Below are 25,639 nucleotides of genomic sequence, written 5' to 3' on the forward strand. Positions count from 1 at the left end.
TCAAGTTGCAAAAAGTTTTGTTTTACACTAATCTAAGAGCGCTTACTTTCCTACACAGGAACAAACAAGGGGGCTGCTCAAGTGATTCTTCACTTGATAAGGATAAAAGATTGTTAAAATTTACATAAAATTACAGATATTCAAATTATACATCCATACGCATGTAAAATCAGATCATTACACTATGTGGTTCAATATCTTTTTAATGGGCCCATGGAATTCCATCCATAAGAATATCACAATTGACTTAATCTTCTAATGTTGAATTTTTAGACTGTTTCTAACTTTTCTCTTATAAATATTTCCTTGCAATGAACATAAGATGCGTAAGGTTAAATGCTTCTGTAACTTAAAAAAAAATTTTTTTTTTGTGAGGAAGATTGGCCCTGAGCTAACATCTGTTGCCAATCTTCCTCCTTTTTTCTCCCCAAAGCCCCAGTAGATAGTTGTATGTCATAGTTGTACATCATTCTGGTTGCTCTATGTGGGACACCGCCTCAGCATGGCTCTATGAGTGGTATGTAGATCCATGCCCAGGATCCGAACCGGTGAACCCCAGGCTGCCAAAGTGGAGCGCATGAACTTAACTGCTACGCCACCAGGGCAGCATCTCTGTAACATTTTAAAAGGGCTTTCAAACTGCAAGATTGAACTCGGGAAAATCCAGGATCATTGTAAAATGAATTCGGAGGCTGCTTTGGAATGAGTCACTAAGACTACCAGAGAGATTATGAGTGAGAACCATATAGCTGTTCTGTTTCAGCACAAGTACTACGCAAGGTATGGACCTAACTCCTCTTCCTTGACTGTCTCTTTGTCCCTGTCATGTTGGACTCCATTTGCCTCCCACATTAACTTCCTCAGTCTGTAGTGTTTCCTCATTGTTTTCCTCAAGGTGACCCTTGACCAAGGCCTTACTCTGTTTCTGCCAACCAGGCGCTGGGGTGCTTCTGAGAGCCCAGCCCAGAGCCCCTCTGCTTTCTTCCTCAGCCTTTTTTAGAACTGACAGCTTGCACCAGCCCTGTTCTCTGGTGAAGCAAAAGGAGGTGAACACACAAGGGCTTTAAAGTGTTCTGAGTAGGGCAGAAGTTACAGGAAGGATGAAGAGCAGTACCGAGGCCGGGTATGTGAAAATTTAGGGAAAAACCACTTTCAGAGCACAGATCCCACACTTTTCCTAGGTGCCTGTAGCCATGACATTCTACTTTACTTCCTGTTTCTGACCCAGACTAATTTTTCAGCAACTGCACCTAAGCTGCAGGATTCACTCATTTTTTATCTTCTATTTGCAAGCATCTGGGCTCCTATATTTTACTGAGATGCACTGGCTTCTGACTCTATTCCTCCTTCTAACCCTGCTTGGATCTCCTGGAGACCCAGGTGCCTCTCCTGCATCCAGCTCTCTTGGTAATGAAGAGGCTATGTTGCTCAGTCATTTATTCTGTCATTCATATTCATAGAAAAACATAAAGACAATTTTCTTAATTACGGTACTTGATGCCATGATGTGTCTCCCAATTTTCTATGTGTGGTTTCATCTGTGTAACAGGCACCCTGCATGAATTCGACATCTTTAATTGCTGGGGAACTTTCTCTGGGAGAGGTAATGTGCAAAAAGGGAAATCGACTTCCAGGATTCCGTTTAAAGAATGCTTATTTGACTCTGGTCTTATTGGGTTCCCGGGGACTGGCTGAGCTGTTGCTTTGTGATTTGCATGTACAAACCAAAATTAAGCTTCTAGTTTGCATTCTTCATTTGCTAATGAAAGTTCTGTTTTGTATTTACCTGCAGGTGAAGATTTAGACCTCACTCCCTCCTGAGATCACTGTGAAAGGAGGGGATGAATAATTTGATGGTCTCTAGAACATGAAGAGAGAAATGCTGCAGACTTTCACCATAAAATTGAATTTTGTGAATCCATCAGTTGACAGCTAACGGATTGTGGGGAAAGTAGAGCGTAGACTCTGGCCTCCCTCCAAATGCACTGAAAAAATGCCGCCAGTCTGGGTTTGTTGGGCTGAATGCTTTGTGAGCTCAGTCCAGTCTATAGGATTTCAGAAGAACAGCTGGAAGGAGAATAAATACCACTGAATATATTTGCTTTTATCATCTTAACAGCTAAGTCTCCCTGTTTGGTTTCAAAATTCCACTTTTATCAGATGTCAGTTGGTCAAACTAAGCAGATTTTTTTCTTTCTAGTCATTTACAGTCTAATGACAGCCAAATACATTTCATTCTGACTCTTCCCCTCACGCACGCCACCTGAGTGCTTGACACTACTGCTGACTGAGAGTCTGAAGCCCTGAATAATCATGTCTGAAGTTGATATTAGTACTTCTTGTTTGGGTAGGGTTGAACTCAAATTTGAAGTAAGCTAGGGATCCTTTGAATTTTTCTTTCCTTTAACATTTGTTTTTCCAAGTCCCTGAAAGAAGTAAACTAGCATGTCTACCTTGTCCCTCAAACTTAATCTGTTTTCATACAACTATAATTTTCACTGATCCTGAACTGGAATTCAGTCTGATGCTCTGGTGGGACAATGCCCTTCATTGTCTACACTCATGAGTTGATTTATATTAAAGAAGAAAAGGATACCAGACGCGGAGTTTTCGTGATGAGTGTCTGAGAGCAGAGATGAAGAGAGGTAGAGTGTTACCGCCCAGGGTGGGTGTCAGTCTGCCCGCCGCAAGACATGCCAATAGGTAAGAGGCAAGGTGGTAGGAGATAAAGGACTTTGTATTACAGCTTGCTAGCAAGGGGGAAGATGGCCGACTAAAATCCAGAAGAACCATTTTATAGAACAAAGACTATAGGCCAGTTATATAGGGGGCTGGTATCCAGGTTGGGGAGGCATCTGGTCTCAGGATGGGGGCATCCATCTGATCTCCGGGTGGGGGCATCCACCTGGTCTTAGTTCCCGGCAGTCTTTTGTTTTACTGGTTATGCATAAGAGACTGGAGCAACACCCTATACCCCGATCTTTTAGTTTTCATTGATGATGGCTATCAGCATAGACTCTCTGCCCGGGGGTCATCACATTCCTAAGGAACTGAAGAGAACAAAGTTATCAACTTATAACAGCTGGGAGGGGCCATAAAATCTACAGGGCATGTCTGGGTTAGTTAATCAGAGGTCATTCAAAGTTACAGTAGGGTTTCTTTTCTACAGTATGACTTCCCTCATGTCAACCTTGTGTTGAGCTGGTGTCAAGAGGACAGTATGATGTTTTTCCTCAGCTTTGCACCAGGCTGGATCTGATCTTCTAGAAAGAGAACATTTGCAGGCGGAAGCTGAGAGCCCGTTTTCATGGGAATCATTGCTATACACAGAACAGTAGCAGTGGATGAACCAAGATTATTACAAAAGATGACATAAAGTGGAGGAGAGAAGGGTTTTTTATGTGGACCAGGGAAAGAGGTGTAGTTCTTTTTTGGCAACTCAAAAGCTTTGCACCTTTTGAGGTCAAAAGAGATGGTTCCTTGGGCAAAGCTACATTATCATGGTGAGAATCAGCAGCCATGGCAGCTAGGAGATGCTACCATCTGGTGGTTTTGCATTAATGAGGAGGCTGAGGTTGAAGAACAAGATAAGACAGGTCCTGATCAATGTGATACACCCCCTAGGTTTGCAGGAAATAACTGAAGGGGAGGCTGAGGCCCTCTGGTTAGGCAGGTGGGTCGACCAGTCAGTGAAATTGTGTACTAATGTTAGTGTGACTTCATTTGTGTCCATAGATTGGTGAAGCCAGAATGCAAAATATATTTGCTTCTATTTTAGACAACACAGAAAGCCTATTTGAGACCTCAAATTTCAATTCACTTGAAAACAGAGACATTGCACTCTTGCCTTAGGGCACTTTGAGTTCACGTCAAATTATTAGCAGAGACGACCACCCTTTTTGCTGCATTTCCATTATTTTAGCATATTTGCACTTGATGTCTTTTTCTAAAATCCGATGAGAAAGACTTTTCTATCCTTTCTGTGTTGTATCAAAAATAGGAGATTGTAGAAAGTGGTATCCTCCTAGGGTTGATACGAACAAAATAAAAACTGCTTCTAGGCAGAGGATAGTGTGTGGAATGAGTTAGTTGCCTTTTTTAATAGAGAGGTGAGAATGAGGATGAGGGATGTAAGAAGGGCAACAAGTAGGAGTTTTGATGAGACTTCTAGAAAGTGAACTTACAATAAGAACAGTAGGAGGAGTGTGCCAAGATTACTATTAAAGAAAGCATTTAAAGAAAGAATTTAAGTAATCCTTTAGCAACTTAAGTATTCAAATAGCTGCCTATCTGTCTGTCTGGATCATTTATCCACGTATGTATCTACGTATCTATCAATCATATATGTCAATCTTTAATAGAATAAGGATGTTTTCTTCAATTTATAATACCAGAAAGAGAAATTGTAGAATCATGTTTATGTGTTTTGACTTAAAAAATTGTATATTTAAGGGGCTGGCCTGGTGGCGCAAGTGGTTAAGTTCTCGTCCTCCGCTGCGGTGGCCCGGGGTTTGCCGGTTTGGATCCCGGGCGTGCACCGACTCACTGCTTGACAAGCCATGCTGTGGCCGCATCCCATATAAAGTGGAGGAAGATGGGCACGGATGTTATCCCAGGGCCAGTCTTCCTCAGCAAAAAAAGGGGAGGATTGGCAGATGTTAGCACATGGCTGATCTCCTCACAGAAAAAAAAAAAATTGTATATTTAATTTCTGACTGATATTGCTTTTTAGGCTCAAAGCAGTGGTAAATTGAATAAACTTTTAGAATCTTTTCTGGGAAATATTCCCTAATCAGAGTAAGAAGAGTCTCTAGCAATGAACTCCTTCTTCCCATGCTGATGTTTTAGCAGCCTGAGCTTAACAATGCTCTGGGAAGGACCAGGAGGAGAATTAATAGGGAAAATAAGACTGAAGGAGAGAAAGAGATGGTAGAAAAGGAGGTAGGGAAGAAGGAGGAGAAAGATCTTGAGAAGGAAGATTGCAAACCATTTTTAAGCTTCCTTGAGGCAGTCATTTTAAACAGGCTTGTCCCTGGGATATTTGGATGTAGCAGCTTGTCCCAGTGGGTTTGGAACAGTCACATTTTGACTCAGTCTGAGGAAGGAAAAAGTCATTAAATAACCAGGAATTTTTATTACCAAGCAATGTGTGAAACAAACATCCTGGCCTCCATCTTTGAGTTTCATCTCCATGAGTTGTGTATTGGGCATGAGGAGAGGGTTGGGATGGTTTGCAAGAGGAGAGTGAAACTCCACAGTGAGGAAAGGAAGACGGTGGCTGTTAGCCACCACTTACTTATTTGCTTACTGATTTGCTATTCTCAGAATGCATCATCAATTGTTCCAAGCAAAGACGCTGCTCAGCCTCAGAGAATTTCCTGGAATCCTAAATGGTCTCCATTTCTGGTCGTGTGACAAGAAATTTCCCCATATTGAGGTATATAGGGTAGCTATTCTGGTTTAAAACTGATTCAGCTTGAACTAAAGAAGCCTGACTTATGGCCTATCAAACATACGTTGTACATCTGCTTTAACCATTAAAGATAAGGATACATTAAACATTATCTCAAAGTAAAAGAATGCACTCCTTGAAGATAAGAATGCATACCTCACCTCCTACAGCTCCAGTATTGGTAAGCCATATCAGTGCTCCTGAAGATAAGTCCCCTTTCCTGGACAACAGGGTCACGCTGACCTGCTAATTTGCAACTGAATACCTATTTCAAGCTTTGATGAATATGTACCCTGGGTATGTTTGATGTATGCTCTTTGTTCTGAAAAGGTATAAAACTGTACTGAAAACCATGCTTGTCTGGAATGCTTTCTTTCTTTGTGGAGACTGCTTTTTTGGATTAACATCTTCAGCCTAGCTCAAGTAAAGGTCACCTTCTCTGTCTTATCTATAGAATGGTTATTGTTATTTGTGTTGACAATTGTTCTACTGGTCATACTCATTTACTTAAAAGCAATAAAAAGATTGGTAGTAATTAGAACTTTTAATTTTGTGTTTGATAATCTAGTTAGATGATGGCAACTCTACTATTTATAGGCCGTTTAATTATGCTAATCTTAATTTACTGGTCACATATTAGACACTAAGAGAGGAGGGAGGGAGAAAGAAAGATATTGGACTTCAATATAGCTATTATTATTATTTCTAAACTATATAGGAAATCAATTAAACAACAACTCAAATAATATACATGCATTATATTTCTTATTCTAGTGCTCTATCGTTACTAGTTGATGGAAGAGATGAGGTAATCACTACCAGCAGCTACCAATGTCTAGACAAATTTATGAGTTCTTTATATGGTATTAAAATTGTATCTTCTAATCCATATGTAGGCTACAAAGGCAGGAAGATTTCAAGCATGGTTTCTCTTTATCATCACCCAGTTTCTGAAAGGGCATGAGTCATTTGATCTCAGCTCTTGGGGTTACTCCTCATGGCTATCCCTCTTGGGTAACTAGGGAACCAAAACTACCTCCTCCTTTTGAAAATAATATACTCTTGTCTACCCTTGAATTCCCTTTGCCTTTTCTTTTTTCTCAGCCTCTGGTTCCATTGCGGATGTGCTGCTTCAAAGGAGGCAAGGTGGAAGGCTTGATCCTACTGAAGATTTAGCTGCAAGACAATCAGACTTTGACGCTGTGAAGATAAATGTTTTATTCACATATCTCCTGGTGATGTGAGGCTAAATACTTTTTGTTCTCTTGCTCTGTCTCGAGTAGTATTATCAGATGGCCTGTTTTGTGAACTTGGCCTCAATAAAGTGCCACATCCAAAGACTGGGATGGGTGTTTACCAGGAGATAAGGCAGGGACAGGTGGATGGTGGGGAGAAAGCCTCATCTCCCCACATATTTAATATCATTAAACTATTTCATAATGGTTATTTTGTGGAAAAACATGTAGCCTCGGAGACCAAGGCTACAGGTAATTCTGAAAATTGATTTTATTTATTATTTCTTTTGATTAGGAAAATTAATACAATCCCATGAAAAATTCCAATAATACAGAAATTTTTAAAAATACAAGGATTGAAAATTCTGTGGTTGTGAAATTGGGCTCAGGGCTTTCTGTTATGCATATTATCCAGCAGTAGAAGAATAGTAGCAGTCGTTGTAGTGGTAGTGGTGATACAACAGTGATGTCACGTTATGGTAGAGTCTTTTTCTCATGGATGTCGTCAAAGCAGATGCAATGTCACAACGACCGTGTTAAAATCGGTACATCAGGATGTTCTATGAGAGAGAGGAGGAAGCAATGGAAGGCAAGAAGGGTTAGTTTGATCACGCTAAAGAAGTGAGATAGATAATTGTTAGACCTGCATTGAATTTCAAAATAAGACAGCTAAGCATGTGCTCATTCATAAAAAAAAGTTTATTTTATACACCCAAAACTAGAGTTTTGACATCAGAAAATCTAGGAAGGGATTATTTTAACTTCGGCATACATGTAGGTCTGGTTTTATAATTTAGGGTGATTTTAATTTTGAATGACATATGTGTACATGTGGGGGAAACTATATACTTTAGTGCTCAGAGTTGCTAAATGTTATAAAGTAACCCTGGAGTATGGAGTCCAATGAGGCTTGGCTAATTAGGTTTCCATCTCTGCTTATGTGCCCAGAGCCCTTGGGCACATTGCAGCCTGGCGTGGGCTCCTGAACAGGGCTCTGAAGTCAGACTGTCTGGATGGGAATGATAGTTAGCTCTCTGCAAGCTGTGTACCCATCTCTCTGAGCCTCAGTTGGCTCATTCGTAAATGAGGGATAATAATAAGGCTTCATGGAACAATATAGGAGATCAAATGATACAATCTGTAAAATGCTCTAAGCACAGTGCCTGGCATGTGATATGTTCTCAATTCTTCCTATAGTGGAGTTTCTTCATTTATAAAAGGAAATATATAGTACATATCTCTTGGGAATCTTGTGATAAATATATGAGATAAGGCATGTAAAACACTTAGCATGATGCCTGGGATATAACAGATACTCAATAAATGTTATTGATTCTTTTTACTGCACATTCTTAAAACAGGGAAGCCTCTTTTTGGTAGTATGTCTATAGAAGGCAAAGAAAGATTTTCATAAACTTCTGGTTTGGAGAAAGGAGATGACCTAATTCATGAAAATACTGTGGTCAAAGAAAGTTTCTCAAATGAGTATCAATGAATTTTCATTTGAGAGCCATCATTAAGCCCCTCATAACTCTCCATCCAATTCCTCTTCCCCTAAACTAATGACCATTTCCACCGATGTGTGCTGCCTGCCTTATGTGACCAGCTGTGTAAATCTCCCCAAATTGTCAGGAGATCCTTAAAAACCAGGAAAAGCAGAAAGTAATGGGAAAGATGACTGCTCACTTTATTTACAAATGTAAATTGTAATAATGATGATGATGATAATGATGGCCTACCTTGTAGCAGGTACTTTACATAGATTATCCCTACTCTTCACAGCAACCCCGCACAATAGATATTATAATTTGCACTTCCTAAATAAGGAAACTGAGCTCAGTAAATTTCCAAGGACACCTACGTAATAAGCGACAGAGAAGAAATTCAAACCCAAGTCTAACTGACTCTAACTCTTCTGTAGATCGAATGTTTGTGTCTCCCCAAATTTATATGTTAAAATCCTAACTCCCCAGGTGATGGTATTAGAAGGTGGGGCCTTTGGTCATGAGCATAGAGCCCTCATGAATAGGATTACTACCTTTATAAAAGAGGTCCCAGAGAGCTTCCTTGTTCCTTCTGCCCCGTGAGGACACTTCTGTCTATGAACCAGGAAGTGGGCTCTCATTATTGAATCTGCTGGGGACTTGATTTTGGACTTCCCAGCTTCCAGAACTGTGAGAATTAAATGTTCATTTTTAATAGGCCATCCAGTCATATTGTTTGTATTTTGTCATAGCAGCCTGAGGGGACTAAGACAATTGCCCAGACTCTTTGCACATGTGTGCTCTATGTTCCTCTTATGTCTGTAGTTTGTCATCGTTCCCCTTAAATGCTGGTATCAGTCAGGATAGGTGAGGTTATCTTACAGTTCCAAACAACCCAATTTCTCACTGGCTTAACACAAGAAGAGTCACTTGTTGCTCATGTATAGTCCGCTGCAAGTCTGGATGCCTCTCTGGGGTAGTTGTCTTGCATCGAACGGGTCTATAAGCCAAGCTTTTTGATTTGTGTTACCTCTGTCAAAATATACGTGTTATTATTTTGCCAGCAGGAAGACAGAGCACAGAGAATTGTGTGCTGTATCTTAAATACTTCAACCTAGAAGTGACACAAGTTAGCTTGCATATTAGCTCATTTAGCCACAGCTAGTCACATGACGCCACCCACTTGCAGAGAAGCTGGGATATGTACTCTTCCTTGTGTCCGTGATGGGGAAGAGCTAGAAATGTTGATGCTTTATACAATGCTCAAATAACTTTATGAGACATGGCGGTTCCAATTCCCTTGGAATTCTTAGATATTTCTCATAATAACTATGTCTCTTATTATCTATCCCTATTTAGCACCTAATGTGTGTATCACTGTGCCGGACACTTTGCACCCATTTCTCACCCATTGTTATGAGAGGTTCGGGGATTCGATTGGAGACATAAAAGACACTTTCCACTCCAAACAAATGGACTGAAGGTATATTTTATTATATAGAGGATAGTAAAGGCGACAGTCTACAAACAGATCAAATATTAAGAGGGAAAAAACATCAGCCCGACTGGAAAGGGAAAACACCCACATCGGCTGAAGAGAAATGACACAAATCAACCGGAAAGAGAAACGCCACGTTGACCAAAAAGAGAACACATCAAATCAATTACTTCACATCAAATCAGTTACTCACAACATCCACGCCCCACTGCCGGGAGAGCCCTGTCAATCGACGCGGCTGGGCAAGGATCACACATCCTGGGCAAGGTGTCCCTTCCACAGGTGGAACTCTCACCAGGTCTCAGTTTCCAGCAGTTTTTATACCATCAGTAATTTTCAGAGTAAGCAATTACAGAGTTTGCAGAGCAAGCATTTAGTGTTCCCATGCACAAAATGGTTATCAGTGGCGTACGTGCACTGAGCCCCCTGGCTAACGTCCCAGCCCAGTAGTTGTGTACGTGCATTGTTCTCTTTGGTTATCGTCCCAGCCTGCCACAGATGGCCAGTCCATCCCGTGCTACGACGCTCCAAGAGCCTTGAAATGTTACAACTTGCAACTCTCTCCGTGGGAGAAAGGCCAGTTCCTGGGAAAAGTCCAGTTCCCACCACACAGAAAGCAGCTTTTATATTTCTTTTTGTGCTGGTGGCTGTAGGTCAACGGAGTGGCCAAACATGGCTGTACTCATGTCAAGACACCCATACTGACCTAAATCTTTGTTTGGTCATTTTATTGATGCTCAGGGAAATTATATAGCCATTCTGAGATCACATAGCTAATAGTTGTAGAGCTGGGATTTCAACCTAGATCTGCTTTACTCTAAAGTCTCAAGATCTTTAGAGTAAGTTCCCATGTCATGATTTGATATTCACCAAAATTGAATTGATCATTTTCTGTAGCAACTGATGAATATTGAGATCATCTTCCCTTGAGTTCATTCCTGTCTCCCACTGACTGGGATTCTGAAAGACTGGAAAGTCTAATTCCTGACACACTCTTCTATTGGAGAACCATATTAGAGGCCCGGGTTTTTCTCCAACACCATAGTGACCAAAACATTTTTTTCCTTTAAAAACTCTGTATAAGTCTCAGCATATTAAATGTCTTGAAACAAAATAATCGTTTTAGTTATTCTTTTTTTTTTTTTTTGTGAGGAAGATCAGCCCTGAGCTAACATCCATGCTAATCCTCCTCTTTTGCTGAGGAAGACCAGCTCTGAGCTAACATCTATTGCCAATCCTCCTTTTTTCTCCCCAAAGCCCCAGTAGATATTTGTATGTCATAGTTGCACATCCTTCTAGTTGCTGTACGTGGGACGCGGCCTAAGCACAGCCGGAGAAGCGGTCCGTCGGTGCCCGCCCGAGATCCAAACCCGGGCCGCCAGTAGCGGAGTGCGCGCACTTAACCGCTAAGCCATGGGGCCGGCCCCCGTTTTAGTTCTTAACTGCATAGGTCACTACTTATGATCTCACATACTGAAATCTATTCTACTACTTGGGATAGATTTTGGTATGAGAACACACACACATGAGATCTTAATAACTTTGATTGGTTTCTGGAACATTCTTTCATTCCTAGTTTGGTGGTTAATTAGAGTTTTAAAACTAGTAAGTAAGATGTTCTTTCTCTTCCCAATAAAAGCATTTTATTTAAAATATTTAGAACATTGATGATCAAATTCTTCATACACATATCCGCTTTGCTCTGGCAAATACATAAACAATAGCTGGGCAGCACGTGTTTCTGCTCATCCTATCCCTGAAAAACCAGACTGGAATTTTCCTTTGTCTGAATAGTAATCACAGTGCTCAAATAGGTGAGAAAATAGGAGCCTAACTTTGGTCAAGTCTGCCTGGTCCTTGAGTCTCTGCAGTCTCCTCTCCAGGGCTGGGGTCACTTGACCTCAACTTGCAGGCCCAGTCCCATTCCAGGCTCTCAAATGTTATGACCTCAGTTGGGTCTATGTAAACACTTACAGCTCATGACTGCTCTGCACAGCATCAAGTCACCTATACTTTAGTGTGGCTCTAATTATTTACCTTGATATCTGCCTAGCTAGATTTCTCAATGTCACTAGTTTCTTTCAGGTGTTCTGCTTGCCTTTTAAGTCAATAAAGAACACCTGCATTGGACTTCCCATCATCTAGTTTACGTAAGCTATGTTGTATGCTACCACTCGTAGTGTTGGCACGCTGTAGATGCTCACTACCCATTTGTTGCCTTAAATTGAATTATGCGGATGCTGTTTTCCCTAATGGACTGGATTCCCTCTCTGCTTCCATAGATAGATGGACTCTCACCTCAACTTCCTTGTCAGTGCTTGCTACCTGCAGGCAGCAGTTTTGATGCTGGGTTCCAATCTCTGGGTCTTCTAAGTGTCACTCTATTTGACTGTATAATGCTAGTCTTAAGACTTGGCAATATTAGTTGTTATAAAAGTCCCAAACATATGTAATTGACATAAGAAATTATAGGACAGCAATTCATGCTAAGCATGTCCATTGCTATTTCTAACCAGCAGGCAGAAGTACAGCATGAGGTACAACCTAGATGAAAAATACCTGATGTGGGTAAACTTAGTAAATACTCAATTGGAAAGAAGCTGTAGTTCACCATTTGGCCATAGAAATCAGTGTTTCCACATCCTTTGCATCCTGGCATTAAGAAGAATGTGTTCAATGTTCCAAGCAAAGGCACTGATTCTTTCAGCTGTATCAAATCCTTCTGGTAGCCAGCTTGGTTCTTCCCAGAGAAAACGACTGATTGTGAATCAAACAACAGTGCTCATATTAAAAATTGAATGTTAAACTCTGAAAGAAGTTTTTCTCCAATAAGTCTAACACAGAATATGCTATTAGAAGTGTTATTTTCATTAATCCTTTTTTTCTTCTTGTTTTTCTTCCCTTCATTTCACTGTTAGGATAATGTCTTAAGATATTTCTGAACACCTCTGTCCAATCATAGCTGATAGGGCTAAGAAGGTAAACAAACAGACAAATAGTCTAATTGTTGTTATTGTCACCAATTTATAGGTTTTTTTTTCTTCAAGAGTCAGTTTTTCTTAGACCTTGGATGTTGCCACAACCATGTCACCTGCCATAATAGCCAAAGACATAAGACTTGTGACATTCAAGGTCTGCAGTGTGAGGGGAAAGTTGAAACACCATTTTAGTCATCAATGCTGGAGTTTTTCTGAGGGTAACTTGGCAAAGACAGAGTCATTAAAAACTCCTTGGAGTTAACTAGTGTCCATTTTATGGTACCTGAGAATGACCGAAGCCATGTAGTAGATGCATAATATGTTTTAGTTGATGAACAGTTATGTGGATGAAGAAAAGAAAGAAAGATGTCTATGGTCACTCTGGGCTTCCTATTATTTTATACTTCTGTAAATTCTGTAATCTGGGAGTGTGTTTGGGTGTGTGTATGTATGTGTATTTGGGGTTAAAATGTGGCTTTTCTGTCTTATACTGCTATACAACAAAATATGAAGCTAACTGACTCAAGTGAGAGATATTCAAAAAGCTCCTTGAGAAAAAATCCCTGCTGTACTTGAATAACGGTTTGACAGGAGCTTTGCCAGTGATTTTAGGGTTTATGATTAGGGTTTGCCTAATTTTGCCATTTGAGTAATTTTTTAAAAAAATGATTTAATGTCAAAATAACTCTGGGACTTATAAGGGAAACATTCTGGATCAAACTACTTTCCTCCTGGACTTCCATTACCAAAATTTATTATTTTTTTCAGTAAAACTATTATTGTGGAATAATTTAGATTTATAGACAGATGCAAATATAGTACTACGGTTCTACTTACACTCCACTTATTATAATACAGAAAAAACTTAAGCAAGTAGTATTTGTCTTAGTCTGTTTGGGCTTCTATAGCAGAATACCAGAGATTGGGTGACTTATAGAAAAGAGAAATTTAGGGGGCCGGCCCCGTGGCGCAGCAGTTAAACGCACACACTCTACTTCTGTGGCCAGGGGCTCGCAGGTTCAGATCCTGGGCGCGGACATATGCATTTCTTATCAAGCCATGCTGTGGCAGCATCCCATATAAAGTAGAGGAAGATGGGCTCCGATGTCAGCCCAGGGCCGATCGTCCTCAGCAAAAAAGAAGAGGATTGGCAACAGATATTAGCTCAGGGCTAATCTTCCTCAAAAAAGAAAAAAAAAATTTATTTCATACAGTTCTGGAATCTGGAAAGTCCAAGATCAAGGTGCCAATAGATTCAGTGTCTGGTGTATAGATGGTAGTCTTCTTGCTGTGTCCTCACATGGCTGAAAAGGCAAGGAAGCTTCTGGGGTCTCTTTTTATAATGGCACTAGTCCCATTCATGAGGGCTCTGCTCTCATGACCCAATCACCTCCCACAGGCCCCCACCCCCAAATTCCATCACCTTGAGGGTTAAGATTTCAACATGTGAATTTCAGGGGGACCAAACATTTGGTCCATATTGGTATTATTATTTTTCATGCCTGATATTGTCAGGAAAAATTTATTAATTTGAAAGTAAAACAGAGCCCAACTAAATTTCCTTTTCAAATGAGCACTACCTGATTTTGGACTGTTATTCTACTCTTGATATTCTATTGTGAACAAGTTAATTTTCCATAGTTTCTATCACTCTCCTCTATCTGGATATTCTGTTGTGAACAAGTTAATTTTCCATAGTTTCTATCACTCTCCTCTGTCTCCACACCAACTTATCCCTTCTCATTTGCTGAGGCATTTTTTAAATGCCTCTCTTTCTGGTCTATTCCACCCCATACCTTCTCTGCTCTTTCATATCTCACTACTATTTAATGTTCAGCTCATATCCATGGCTTCTTCAAGGTGTCCTCTTGCTAGCATAGCCTGGAGTGATTTCTTTCTTTTCTGAACTTTCTTGGCAATTGTTGTCTGTGTTAAGAATTGGGGAATTCACCACGCACTTCATTTTTTCTTCTCTTGACATCTTGAACTGCTAGTTAAATCTTGTACAGTTACCTACATTTTAAATGTTTGCATTTGGTATCTTCAGCCAGACTGCAAGGTTCTCGAGGACAATTCTTATTGTCTTTTTTGTCTTAGCCCAGCAACCTAGGACAGTGCCTTGTACACAGCATTTCTCAGTGAATATTTGTGACTTGATATGGTTGGAATTCCTTGTCTTGAGTCTGATTAGCAATTGTTAGGAAATGTTGAGTGCATACCATGGACCATGTACCTTTTATGTGTAATTTAATTTAGTCCTCACAGTTCATGCATGAATTAGATGTTTCTCTGTTTTACAGATGCAATGATTATATACTGAGCCAAATACTTACATATTACATAAGAGAGATTGAGGCGAACAAAGATAAATTAAAATGACAAGATCCTTTATGGTTTAGTAGTATAGAGAAACAATTTTTTTTTCTGTGATTCATAAAATTTGTGCTATATTAGAAGGGTAATAACTGATATACATATGCAATGTCACCTCTTTAAGATTTTAGAGGGCAATCTCTGGTTGGAAGTATAATAAGTTCTATTCTCAATATCACTTTCTGATGATATTTCTGATCCACTACTCATTAGACATCCACTCAAAAAAATTGTAGCACTGATGGTACCTCAAAGCAGAGCCTCAAACAAGGATTTGGGTGCAAATGTTCATTTTGGAGGTGACCTCAGGAATCAGAAGTGAGCAAGTTGGGAGAGTGGGACAAGGAAGGAAGAAAAGTTAATGAAGGGTGTGTTTTTGAGTTGGTTACTAATATGGAGAATGGGACTCAATCATGCTGAAGACCTTTTGAAGAACCATTTTTTTGTTTTTTTTTTTGTGTGTGTATGTGAGGAAGATTAGCCCTGAGCCAACATCTGTTGCCAATCCTCCTCTTTTTGCTGAGGAAGATTGGCCCTGGGCTAACATCTGTGCCTATCTTCCTCTACTTTATATGGGACGCTGCCACAGCATGGATTGACAAGCAGTGCATTGGTGCGCGCCCAGGATCTGAACCGGTGAACCCCGGGCCACCGAAGTGGAGGGTGCGCACTTAACTGCTATGCCACCGGGCCTGCCCCTAAAGAACCATTTTATTTATTTATTTATTTATTTATTTATTTATTTTTAAAGATTTTATTTATTCATTTATTTTCCCCTCAAAGCCCCAGTAGACAGTTATATGTCATAGCTGCACATCCTTCTAGTTGCTGTGTGTGGGACGCAGCCTCAGCATGGCCGGAGAAGCGGTGCATCGGTGCGCGCCCGAGATCTGAACCCAGGCCGCCAGCAGCGGAGCGCGCACACTTAACCACCAAGCCACGGGGCCGGCCCAGAACCATTTTAAAGATGCCTCAGAAATGTTTTACCAGAAGATGAGAGGCTGGAGCATTGTCCATTGGTTTTCATCTCTCTTTGTTTCAGCATTGTCCAGCGGCATTAAATCTCTTGAACTCTTTGGCTACTTATGCTGAAACTGAGTGGCTTTCCACAGCTTTGGAGAAAGCTGTGAGGCAGAAATGCAGAGTCACTTTGGTTTGCAGGAGATGGGAGAGTGGCAGTGTGTGTGGAACTGTCCACCACAGCCGTGCTGAAATCACCGGCGTCAAAGAGGAGATGTGACGCAAGGCTCCACTAGTGGCTGCTACCAGTGGTTTATTTGCATGGATTCACCTACATTATCTCATCTTTTATAACACATCTATACAGCAGAGTTGGCAGTTTTGTGGAGTGGATGAGGTGATCACATTTAGTGTATTTTCATGTCAGAGGAAAGAGTATTGAATCATGAAGCTGAACACTTTTTAAGGTTAATATGAATAAGTGGTTGGTGTTTTGAGATTGAGGAGGCCTGAGACTTCTAGTGTGTACATGCAATCTATACTCTTAGTAGTTATTATCTGTGGTATAAGATGCTTTCTGTTCATTAAATTTAATTCTTTAAAAAGCACATTCATTTACATGCGTTAACAGATATTTTTGGAGGGTACGTTATGTGCAAGGTAGTGTGCTAGTCACTGCACTTGGCTGACCATAGTGAGCAAAAAGGTTCTTCATTGGCATTTATAGCATTTTCAGGAGATCTGGGAAAGAGGAATGTGCTACTGAGTAAAATCCCACTCAACTATTTACCTGGGGAATTGAAAAATGTTTACTCAGCTGGAGGTGCTACACATCATAACAGAGGAAAAAATGCTTTGAAAGGTAGGTAGCGTTAGTGGTGGCAAGATTGTTTTACTCTTGAAAAAAAAGGATTCAAAGAACCCTTTCTGGTTCACTGAATGCTACAGTGCTTCAAATGTATTTTTTATTTTATTTTTCCCATGTTCTCCAGGTGTGAAAGAATGAGGTCATTCAAGCAAAGCTTGAGATTTATTTAAGCAAGCATTTCCTTTTACATGCCCAAATGAACTTTATCAAATGGAGTCAGTTTACTAGAACAGTGGCCCCGGGGACTAGCCAAACCCATTTCTACACAGAGATGAACTTTGTAGTCTACGTATTTTTGCCCTGCCTGTTCTAGGTAAGTTAGAGATTACTTGGAATTACAAAAGTAATAGAGCAATCTGCTTTACAATAATACGCAAGTATGTGAGTTTACTTTGCTATTGTTCAAAAAGGAACACTTAGAGACCTTTGAAACAATTACTTCAGAGTTGCTCAAACTTCAGCCACTTATTTAACCCTCATGGTTTTTGTTTTATCTAATAACATTAAATGAATTCACTAATACAATTGATATCATGAATTTGATGAGCTAGTCATATTTTCTCCAATACACATTAAATTTATTATTAAAATGGAAAAAGTCTAAGTGTGTTTTACTTATAATCATGTCAAAGAATCACAGTGGTACATGTTAGGTGCCACTGGATTAGAATGAAGTTCTTCTGGACAAGTGGTTTAGGGTCAAGTTACACCAAAAATGAAATAATTTGGAAGAAAAAGAAAGCTAAGGAGCCAGATATTTCAGTTTGATGCTTTATTACTCACAATACACATGTTGGAACAGAGACACAGTTTCCCATAGCAGAGCACATAATACTGTACTTTCTTAAAGAAGAGTCTTTATCCCACAAGGACACAACAATTAATTCCCAAATGATGAAGTGAGTCAGCATACAACTTTCTAAAACTGATAGAAGGAAGCCAACACATTCAGAAGCACAGCATAAGCAACATGCAAGTCCACAGTGTTGTCACAAGTAGTCTGAAGCTAATCACTACATGCTTTTCAATTTCATATTTAGTCTTGAAGCCTAAGTTCATGAAAGGCCTAGGTCCCTGAGCTAGCTCTGATCTCTAAGTTTAGCATAACTGGATAAATCCACAGTTGTTAAGGACCCCTGAATAATATACACAGGTATGAATACTTTTAAATATATGGTGACAATAAAATACAGAAACAAAGATATATATATATATATATATGTATAGACACACACATATATTTTTCACTTGGAAAATTAAGACTGTAAGAATACTTTTAGAATTATAACATTTATAAGACAAATAGTGTACTATATTTTCTATAGATAATAAATGAAATTCACAAGGTTTAGAAAATAAACATGGTGGACCTATATGCTTTTTAACTCTATATTCTAGTGTATGAATGAATATTTCCTCACCAAATACAAGTACAGCTAGGTCCTTGACTTCCTTTACTTGGGGCTTCATTGGTGTTGGCAAATACTAAAGGACTAGATGCTTGCCTTGATCAATCCCTCATGAAATGGACTTGCTTTGGACACATATCCTTAATGCCCAGAGCCTTGCCCTAAGGTTTGTTTGTGTCTCCCTGCCCTCACTCATCTTATTTCTCCCACATGGATTGTCTTTCCTTTAACTAAATCAAACGTATCCTTGAAAGAAGTCCTACCTTCTCTGCAAAGTCTTCCTTCTTGACTCCAGGTCCCAGTGACTCCCCTTTTCCTCTGAAGAGCTCAGTTTGTAGTCTGAAATCACACTATTTGGCTTCCAATTATGTATGTTGTATTTCTTATATGTTTCTGTGTTCATATATTGTTACTAAATTGTAATCTCCTTGAGAGCAGATTGACAGTGTGTTAGTCTTCTTTATTTCTCATTATTAAACTAGGTGGATTATTAAATTAGGATGTGAAAGTGCAATTGAAATTGTCAAGCATTATGCATACATAAGGGATTGTTCTGACCATGATCTAGCACACTTAATGCAGTGCCTTTCACTGAGCACTGTTTAAAAAATGAAAAACAGATAGAACTAGTTATCTTATCGTGAGGACAGATCTACAGGCAAATTGAGCACCATCAGGTGCCATCAAATGTATACATCAAACGCATTCCTTAGTTTGGGATTTGTTGATTTATTCATTCATATAACAGCTACTTAGGGACATCATCCAAGTTCAGATAATTTGTGGAATACAAAGATGAGATAGACTTATCCTCAAGGACTTTTCCATGTAGTTTGTTTCTTAAAAATTATGTGACAAATCAGAGCCTTGAGGGCTCTACATACGGGACCAGTACTCACTGGCTTTCAAGGTGTGGTCAGAGGACTTCAGGCATCAAAATTACCAAATAAATGAGAATCTCTTGGGGCAGGGCCAAGCAAAGTGCATTTTAAGATTAGCTCCCAAATAATTCTTACGTATACTGAAGAGGGATAGGTTTATTTTTGCTGTCTAGGGAGCAAACATTTGGCCTCCTTAGTGAGGCAATTTGTGCCATTTCAGGAACACAGAGAATGTTCTTGTTGACTTCTGAATTCAGATCTCCTGAACTAGGTTAGATGGAGTCTTATTCTACTGCCATGTTGTATTTGTTTTTCTTTTCTGGAAAGTCTCCACCTTTATCAATATCAGTCCATAACCTTCTTGAGAAAGTTTGTACTCTCTCTTTTTTGCAAGTCAGAGAATAGTCAAATGCACAAAAATTAAGTCTGTTATTCTATGAGGAATGAAACAATCACTTATGGGTGTTGCTTTGGAGCTCAAATAAGTTGCAGGAGCTCTAGCCAACTCCATTGTTTATCCCATCCTTTTTAACTTTTCTAATTTTCAAAGTGTTTTCATTTCCATTGTTCCAGTTGAGAGCCTGTAAGTATGGGCTTGACCCAGATGCTCCTCCATGAGGACATACAGGCAATCATTATGTGGCCATAAAACTGTCTTTTGTTCTCGCTGGATCCAGATTTGACAATTCTGACAATGTGCTGTCCCAGCTGTACAATTTTATCTAGCCCCTTTATTTTTCCAGACGCAATTTCTAAAACATAAATCAATCACCTCACATTGGACTTACCATGAATGTGCTTGGTGTAGAAGAATGTAAACAGGCCTGACAACATTGTATACAAACATTCACGGCCATTCTTTTCAAAAGAGATTATTTGAGTATTAAAATTAGAACCATATGTATCTGGTTTACGTCAGCAGAGTCCCTTTGGCATTAACCATCTCAGTAACAAAACTATTCCCCAATGGGCAACTCTTGTAAATGAGATTTTCTGCTGAGTGATTTGAAATTATACTTAGAGACCAAACATATACACAAAAATACCACAGGGTCTTATCCGACCATTTTTTTCTCCCTGTGTAATCAATGAAGTTAAGAATTAAATTAATCGATATTTCTAAGTATAGTGCATAAAATAGAATCACAATATGTAAATGATTGTCATATTAAAAGTCATCTTAAGACATTTCCAAGTAGATTTTAAACAATTACTTCTTTAAAACATTTCTGACATCTCTAATTCGTATTCTTAAATATTGCCAAACAGTTATATCTTGAGATGATATCATACTGGTCTTATTTTTCTTCATTGGACTGTGAGCTCCTTAAGAATGGGAAGAGCTGCCCTTTTCTGCAGTGGTTTTTCACGTATTGAGTGTTCTTTTATTGGTTTCTTGCTGAAGCCTCTGAAATGCCAAACCTCTTCTTTGTTCTGTGGAAAAAGCCATATTGAGCAGCTCCACTCTACACACGGCTCCCACCATGCAAATGGGGGCATAAGTTAAATAGAAATTTTAGCACTACCAGTTTTTCCATAATTCAAACATGATTTTATGCAAATATGAAAGTGTTCAGAACAAAAAGATATTTTCTTATAAATAAATATATTTGAAAGAATATTTACACTTTTACTTAAGATATTTCATGTCCAGGTTTGGTCTTGATAAGTCAGATGAAACTGCTTGCTCTGAGGAAAGAAATGTTTGTTGGGGGATAAGAGAGGAGAGGAGAAGAGGTCAAGGAGAGAAAAATATATTTATCACTACAGAGCTCTATAAGACTTCTTCATGTGTATTACTCTAAAAAGTTATATTTGTTCAGCTAAATCTTGGTTTTGATGGCTATTTAATGTAGACAACTAAAGATAAACGGAAAATAAATTGTTAGAGATTTTTACCCTCTGCTTCTTCCAAGCGGAACAAGTGATTCCAAACATTTGAAAAAAATTGTCTTTGAACCTGGGACTGAGTAGTTGTTTCTGGATGCTCTCTCATTCACATCTAGTTTCCTTACTCCGTGACACTAATATTCCAACCCTTTTGTGAGTTGCAGCTGAGAGGCAAAAATAATGTTGAATATAATATTTAGAATCATAAGTAAACATTTAAAATCTCCTTTTCTTCCTAAAAAGTTAATATTTTCTCTCTTCTATCATGCTTATGGATTTAACATAGTTTAGAGTGATGTAACTCTTTTCTTCTTTAAGAGCAGACCAAAATTGTGTGGACCCAGCTTTACCAAGATATATTGTCCTTATAATTCCAGCACGTTCTTCTGAAAATGAAACAATTCAAGTATCCATTTAAGACTTAGTTACGCTCACCTAAATTTTATGGCTATAGTTTTCCTTTGACTTTATTAGTTGTTTAGCTCAAACCAGCCATTTGTTTTGAAATATTATCAAGGTGTCTTGTTCTGTATATTTAGCCTGTTTAAGAATGAATATAGTTTGGACTTTCTCTTCACATTTAGAATATTTGCATTGAAGTAAAGCTCTAGAAATATACTCACAATGCTGATGGAGAACAAGATCTTAAGAGGGAATTAATGTTGGCCTATTTTGCTCGTGATCTGTGCCCTTTACCTAATTACCTCAGGTGCAAGATCTAACCAAAGACACTCAGCAATTAATGAAAGTGGAAGTAATAAAATAACTCAATAAATTTTATTAAGGGGGGCTGTTAGTAATATTACTTCACTCCATCAGCAATTTTTAATCTATTCTTTATCTTTCATTTGATGGTCTCTTAAGTTTTGATTATTTATGGAAATATTTTATGATTTAGTACAGTGTGATAAAGAACACTTCAAAAAGTTATATCTCTTCTGTGTAAACCCAAATATCTATTGAACATTGCATGGAGAACATTTAATTTCAAAATGGCATTTGCTTTACAGTTGAAACACTATGAGCTGTGTTCTTTTGAATTTCCCCTGTGGTCTAAAACTAACAGATTATTAGCAAATAATTTCTTAAAAATTAAAATGGAAAAACCGAGCCCATGTATTAAATTTCCAAAGGTGGGAAGAGTGTATTGTGTTCTGTGTAAAACTAATTATAATTTTTTTCAATATCTGATATTACCCCTCTGCAAACTATACATATTTTAAATTTTTTAGGCCATCACATCACAAGATGTCATCAACATGCTGGCTCAAAAAAAGGGTCGTAGATCATCAGCATGCTGGCCTAAAAAAAGAAAAAGAAAAAAGAAAGACATATTTTCTCTTCCCAGTATCTACACAATTTGGAGAAGCTGCATTAATTCCTGATTCCTGGTCTTATCATCAGAGAAATCCAGCGGTAATGAGACTGTGATGAAGATAATGTTGATTAAGTACCTACCAGCATGCCCGAGCATAGTAGATGTTCAATGATATTAGTTCCTTTCCTTAATGAAAAAATCCAATATATTCCAATCCCTTTCATTAAGCAACTTGTGCACATGTGGGTATGTGTTTGTATTCACCTGCACATGTGCTTGTGTGATTTGGGATTAAGTCAATCTGATGCTCTATCTATATGATTCTAACATTAATATTTAATCCAGGATGAAGAGTCAGTTAAAATAGATTTCTTAATGTCATGCAGGTAGACTTTTAGGGTATTTCCTATAAATATTTGCTTGTATTTGTTTACTGATACAGTGACAGGATAAGAATGTCTTCCTGGAGTAGATGAGGCGTGTGTTCACAAAAGCGTATTCTGATCTGAGGTTCTAGGTGGCAGAGTCTCCATGAAGCAGTATTTTAAGACGGAAGTTTCCAAAATAGAATGATGTATTGTTCATAAAGAAGGTGGGGAGAATTTTTTCAAAAAAATCCACGAAATAGGAACATAAGCTGGAGAGGGAAAATGGCAGTCTATGGGACACTTAAAGGTACCCAGTACTTTTTCACCCTTTCATTAAAAATCAGCTGTTACTGAACCATCACCAAGCGCAATTCATATACTTGGAGATACTGACTGGCCAAATCTTGGTAGGTGAGTCATTTGAAAGGGATTAACGTAGGACCTGACATCACCTCTTGTGTGGACCTCTCTAATAATCACTGGAATAGATTTTACAGCAGGTCCAAGTCATAACTATAAAGAGATATTGATAACGAGATGAAATCAGTTTTAGCTCTATTGAAAATAAAGCCAAAAGAATTTTGCATTGCTTTGATTTAGAATCTGTAAACAAAATATCACTAGCATTTGGGGGGAAAAAAGAAACAACCTACAAATGACAAGCAGGCAGGAAGGAAAGATAATTGTAGACAAGTTAAAATCCATAGACTACAATGCTAACTGGGGAGTCTTCATCTGGAAGTGTAATAGTCAGATTTTGGCTGACTTAGAATAGTAACTAAGCTTTTGAGACTGTTTCAGACTTTTAAGCTAGATTCAGCTAGAAAAATTCGCTTGACATGGCTCAGTAGTTTATACACAAGAATGCTCAAAAAGGATTTTCTTCCTTAAAAGTTTCGGAGAAAAAGTAAAACCTAATTTTAAATACTTGGTCTTGTCTTGGCTATACTTTTCAATAGTAATTACATGTTAGTTTGTATCTTCACAGTTATTTAATCTGGATATTTCTCTTGCCTCACCCATCATTTAGGAGGCTTGAAGAATTGATAAGAGCCAGATTTATGTAAAAATCAAATCTATGTCTTCTCAATTTATAATTTTGGCTATTTTGTGGTTTATTTTATGTTAAAATTGAATGGTGATCATCTATTTTGTAAGATATAAAAATCATCTTAATTTTATAAGCATTATGACATCTTTGTTTTTAATATAGTGAACATATTTGTTTGAAATCTCATTTTACTCAATAAGTAAAACGTTTTTTCTATTTTTCCCTGTGGTTTCAGATATTCGTGGAATAGCACTGTACTTTGTTAAGATGAAATACTAAATGCAAACATTTAAACATTTGCAACATGCCAAATTACCAAATGTATAAATAATTTTTGGGGGAAGGGATTGAGAAATTACATTTGATAGTTATTATGAACAATGTAAATTGATGTCTAGATTTCATATAAACTTCACAGACCCAGAAAATACAGCGAATTTCTCAAATTAAATGGAAAGGGCTGCACTTTCAGTTTCCACTGTCTGGCTATTTCACAGATCTGCTCCATTTTTTGTGATACTAAAAGGGAAACATGAATCATTCTCATGGGTGTTTCGGGCCAGGAGTTGTTAGAACGTTAGCAAAGAATTCATCTGCTCTCTCTTCACGTACGAGTATTGGCCATTTCCTCTCTTGGGCTGATCACTGCACAGATTCTCATTTACTTTGTGGTCCATTTTCTTCTAATTCACGAATTAACTTTGGCTAAAGGTTATTTCAGAAGCCAAGCAGGTGTCATCAAAAGACACTTTCGCGGCAGACATATAAGAGGCAGTGACAGTGATGTCATCGAGCTCTGTGCTGAAATGATCCGACTCCTTGATGCCACTGTAATTCAGGGCCACACTGTAGTTAGCGGGCTTCTCTGTCGGCTTCTGCTTGCAGTTGCAGAGCTTTCTGAAGGCTGCTCGGAATTTCTGGGACATGAGATTGTAAATCACTGGGTTGATGGCACTGTTGAGATAAATGCAAATTCTGCAAAAGAGCAAGAACCAATTTTCTTGGAAAGGGCTGGAGAGAAATGAGTTGACAACCACAAGAGTTCTGTAGGGCATCCATAACAGGGCAAACAGAATTACAACCACTGCCAGCATCTTGGTGACCTGCGGGGAAATAGAGAGAAATGCAGTACGAACACAGATAAAAACACAACGATGAAAACAAAACAACTGCCTCCCCACCGCCCTCCAACGTCTAGTCCCCAGGAAGTAGTCTGAGACATGGACTTAAGTGCAGGCAATTTATTTGGGAAATGATCCTAGGAGGCAGGATGAAGGATATCGAGGAAAGTGCAATAGAGGAGGAAAAGTCAAAATAGGGTGTGTTATTGAGACAGCTCCCATTGTGGGCAACTGCACTTTAGGATTATCTGTCCAGAGGAAGAGAGGATGGGGCATTGATACACTGGCCCCCCTCTCCCTTTGTTGAAGGGTGCCCTTAGGGGCTTTAATGGCCCTGCACTTCCAGGATTCTCCTGCCTGGAAACTCCTGGCGGCTTCAGAGAGACCCTTGAGGCAGAGGAGAGACAGCAAGGGAGAGTGGATACCTAAAGTGGGATGTTCTCTGCAAGCAGGAACAATCCATTATAGCCATGGCTGAAATCAGAGTCTGGCTAAGAGTATGTGACACAGGGTACCAAAGTATCTGTGACAAGCATTAGGACACCCAGAGTCTAATCTCATCTTTACTTACCTTATGTGTGGCCTCAATAAATGATCTTAATCTTTCTTATAGCTCATCTGTAAAATGGACCCGATATTGCTCCACTAAATCAAAGGAGGTGACAGAGTTTGAAAAGGATAAAGTGTCTTAAGCAAAAAAGCCAGTGGTTATTGAATGTGTACTATGTGTCAGACACTATACTAGCTGTTTGA

At 38.9% G+C, this 25,639-nt stretch overlaps 1 protein-coding gene across 1 annotated transcript in view; it reads right to left on the minus strand.

Moving 5' to 3' along the window:
- Positions 1-24,460: 24,460 nt before the first annotated feature.
- TRHR (thyrotropin releasing hormone receptor) overlaps positions 24,461-25,639 on the minus strand; it is a 34,632-nt gene continuing 33,453 nt past the window's right edge. The window contains exon 2 of the mRNA XM_004431264.3: positions 24,461-24,868. Within this exon, the coding sequence (XP_004431321.1) occupies positions 24,461-24,868 (408 nt within the window). The remainder of the gene's footprint in view (positions 24,869-25,639) is intronic.

Source organism: Ceratotherium simum, chromosome 23 (genome assembly GCF_057802395.1).
Source record: "Ceratotherium simum simum isolate JZ-2026a chromosome 23, ASM5780239v1, whole genome shotgun sequence".
NCBI classification, from domain to species: Eukaryota; Metazoa; Chordata; class Mammalia; order Perissodactyla; family Rhinocerotidae; genus Ceratotherium; species Ceratotherium simum.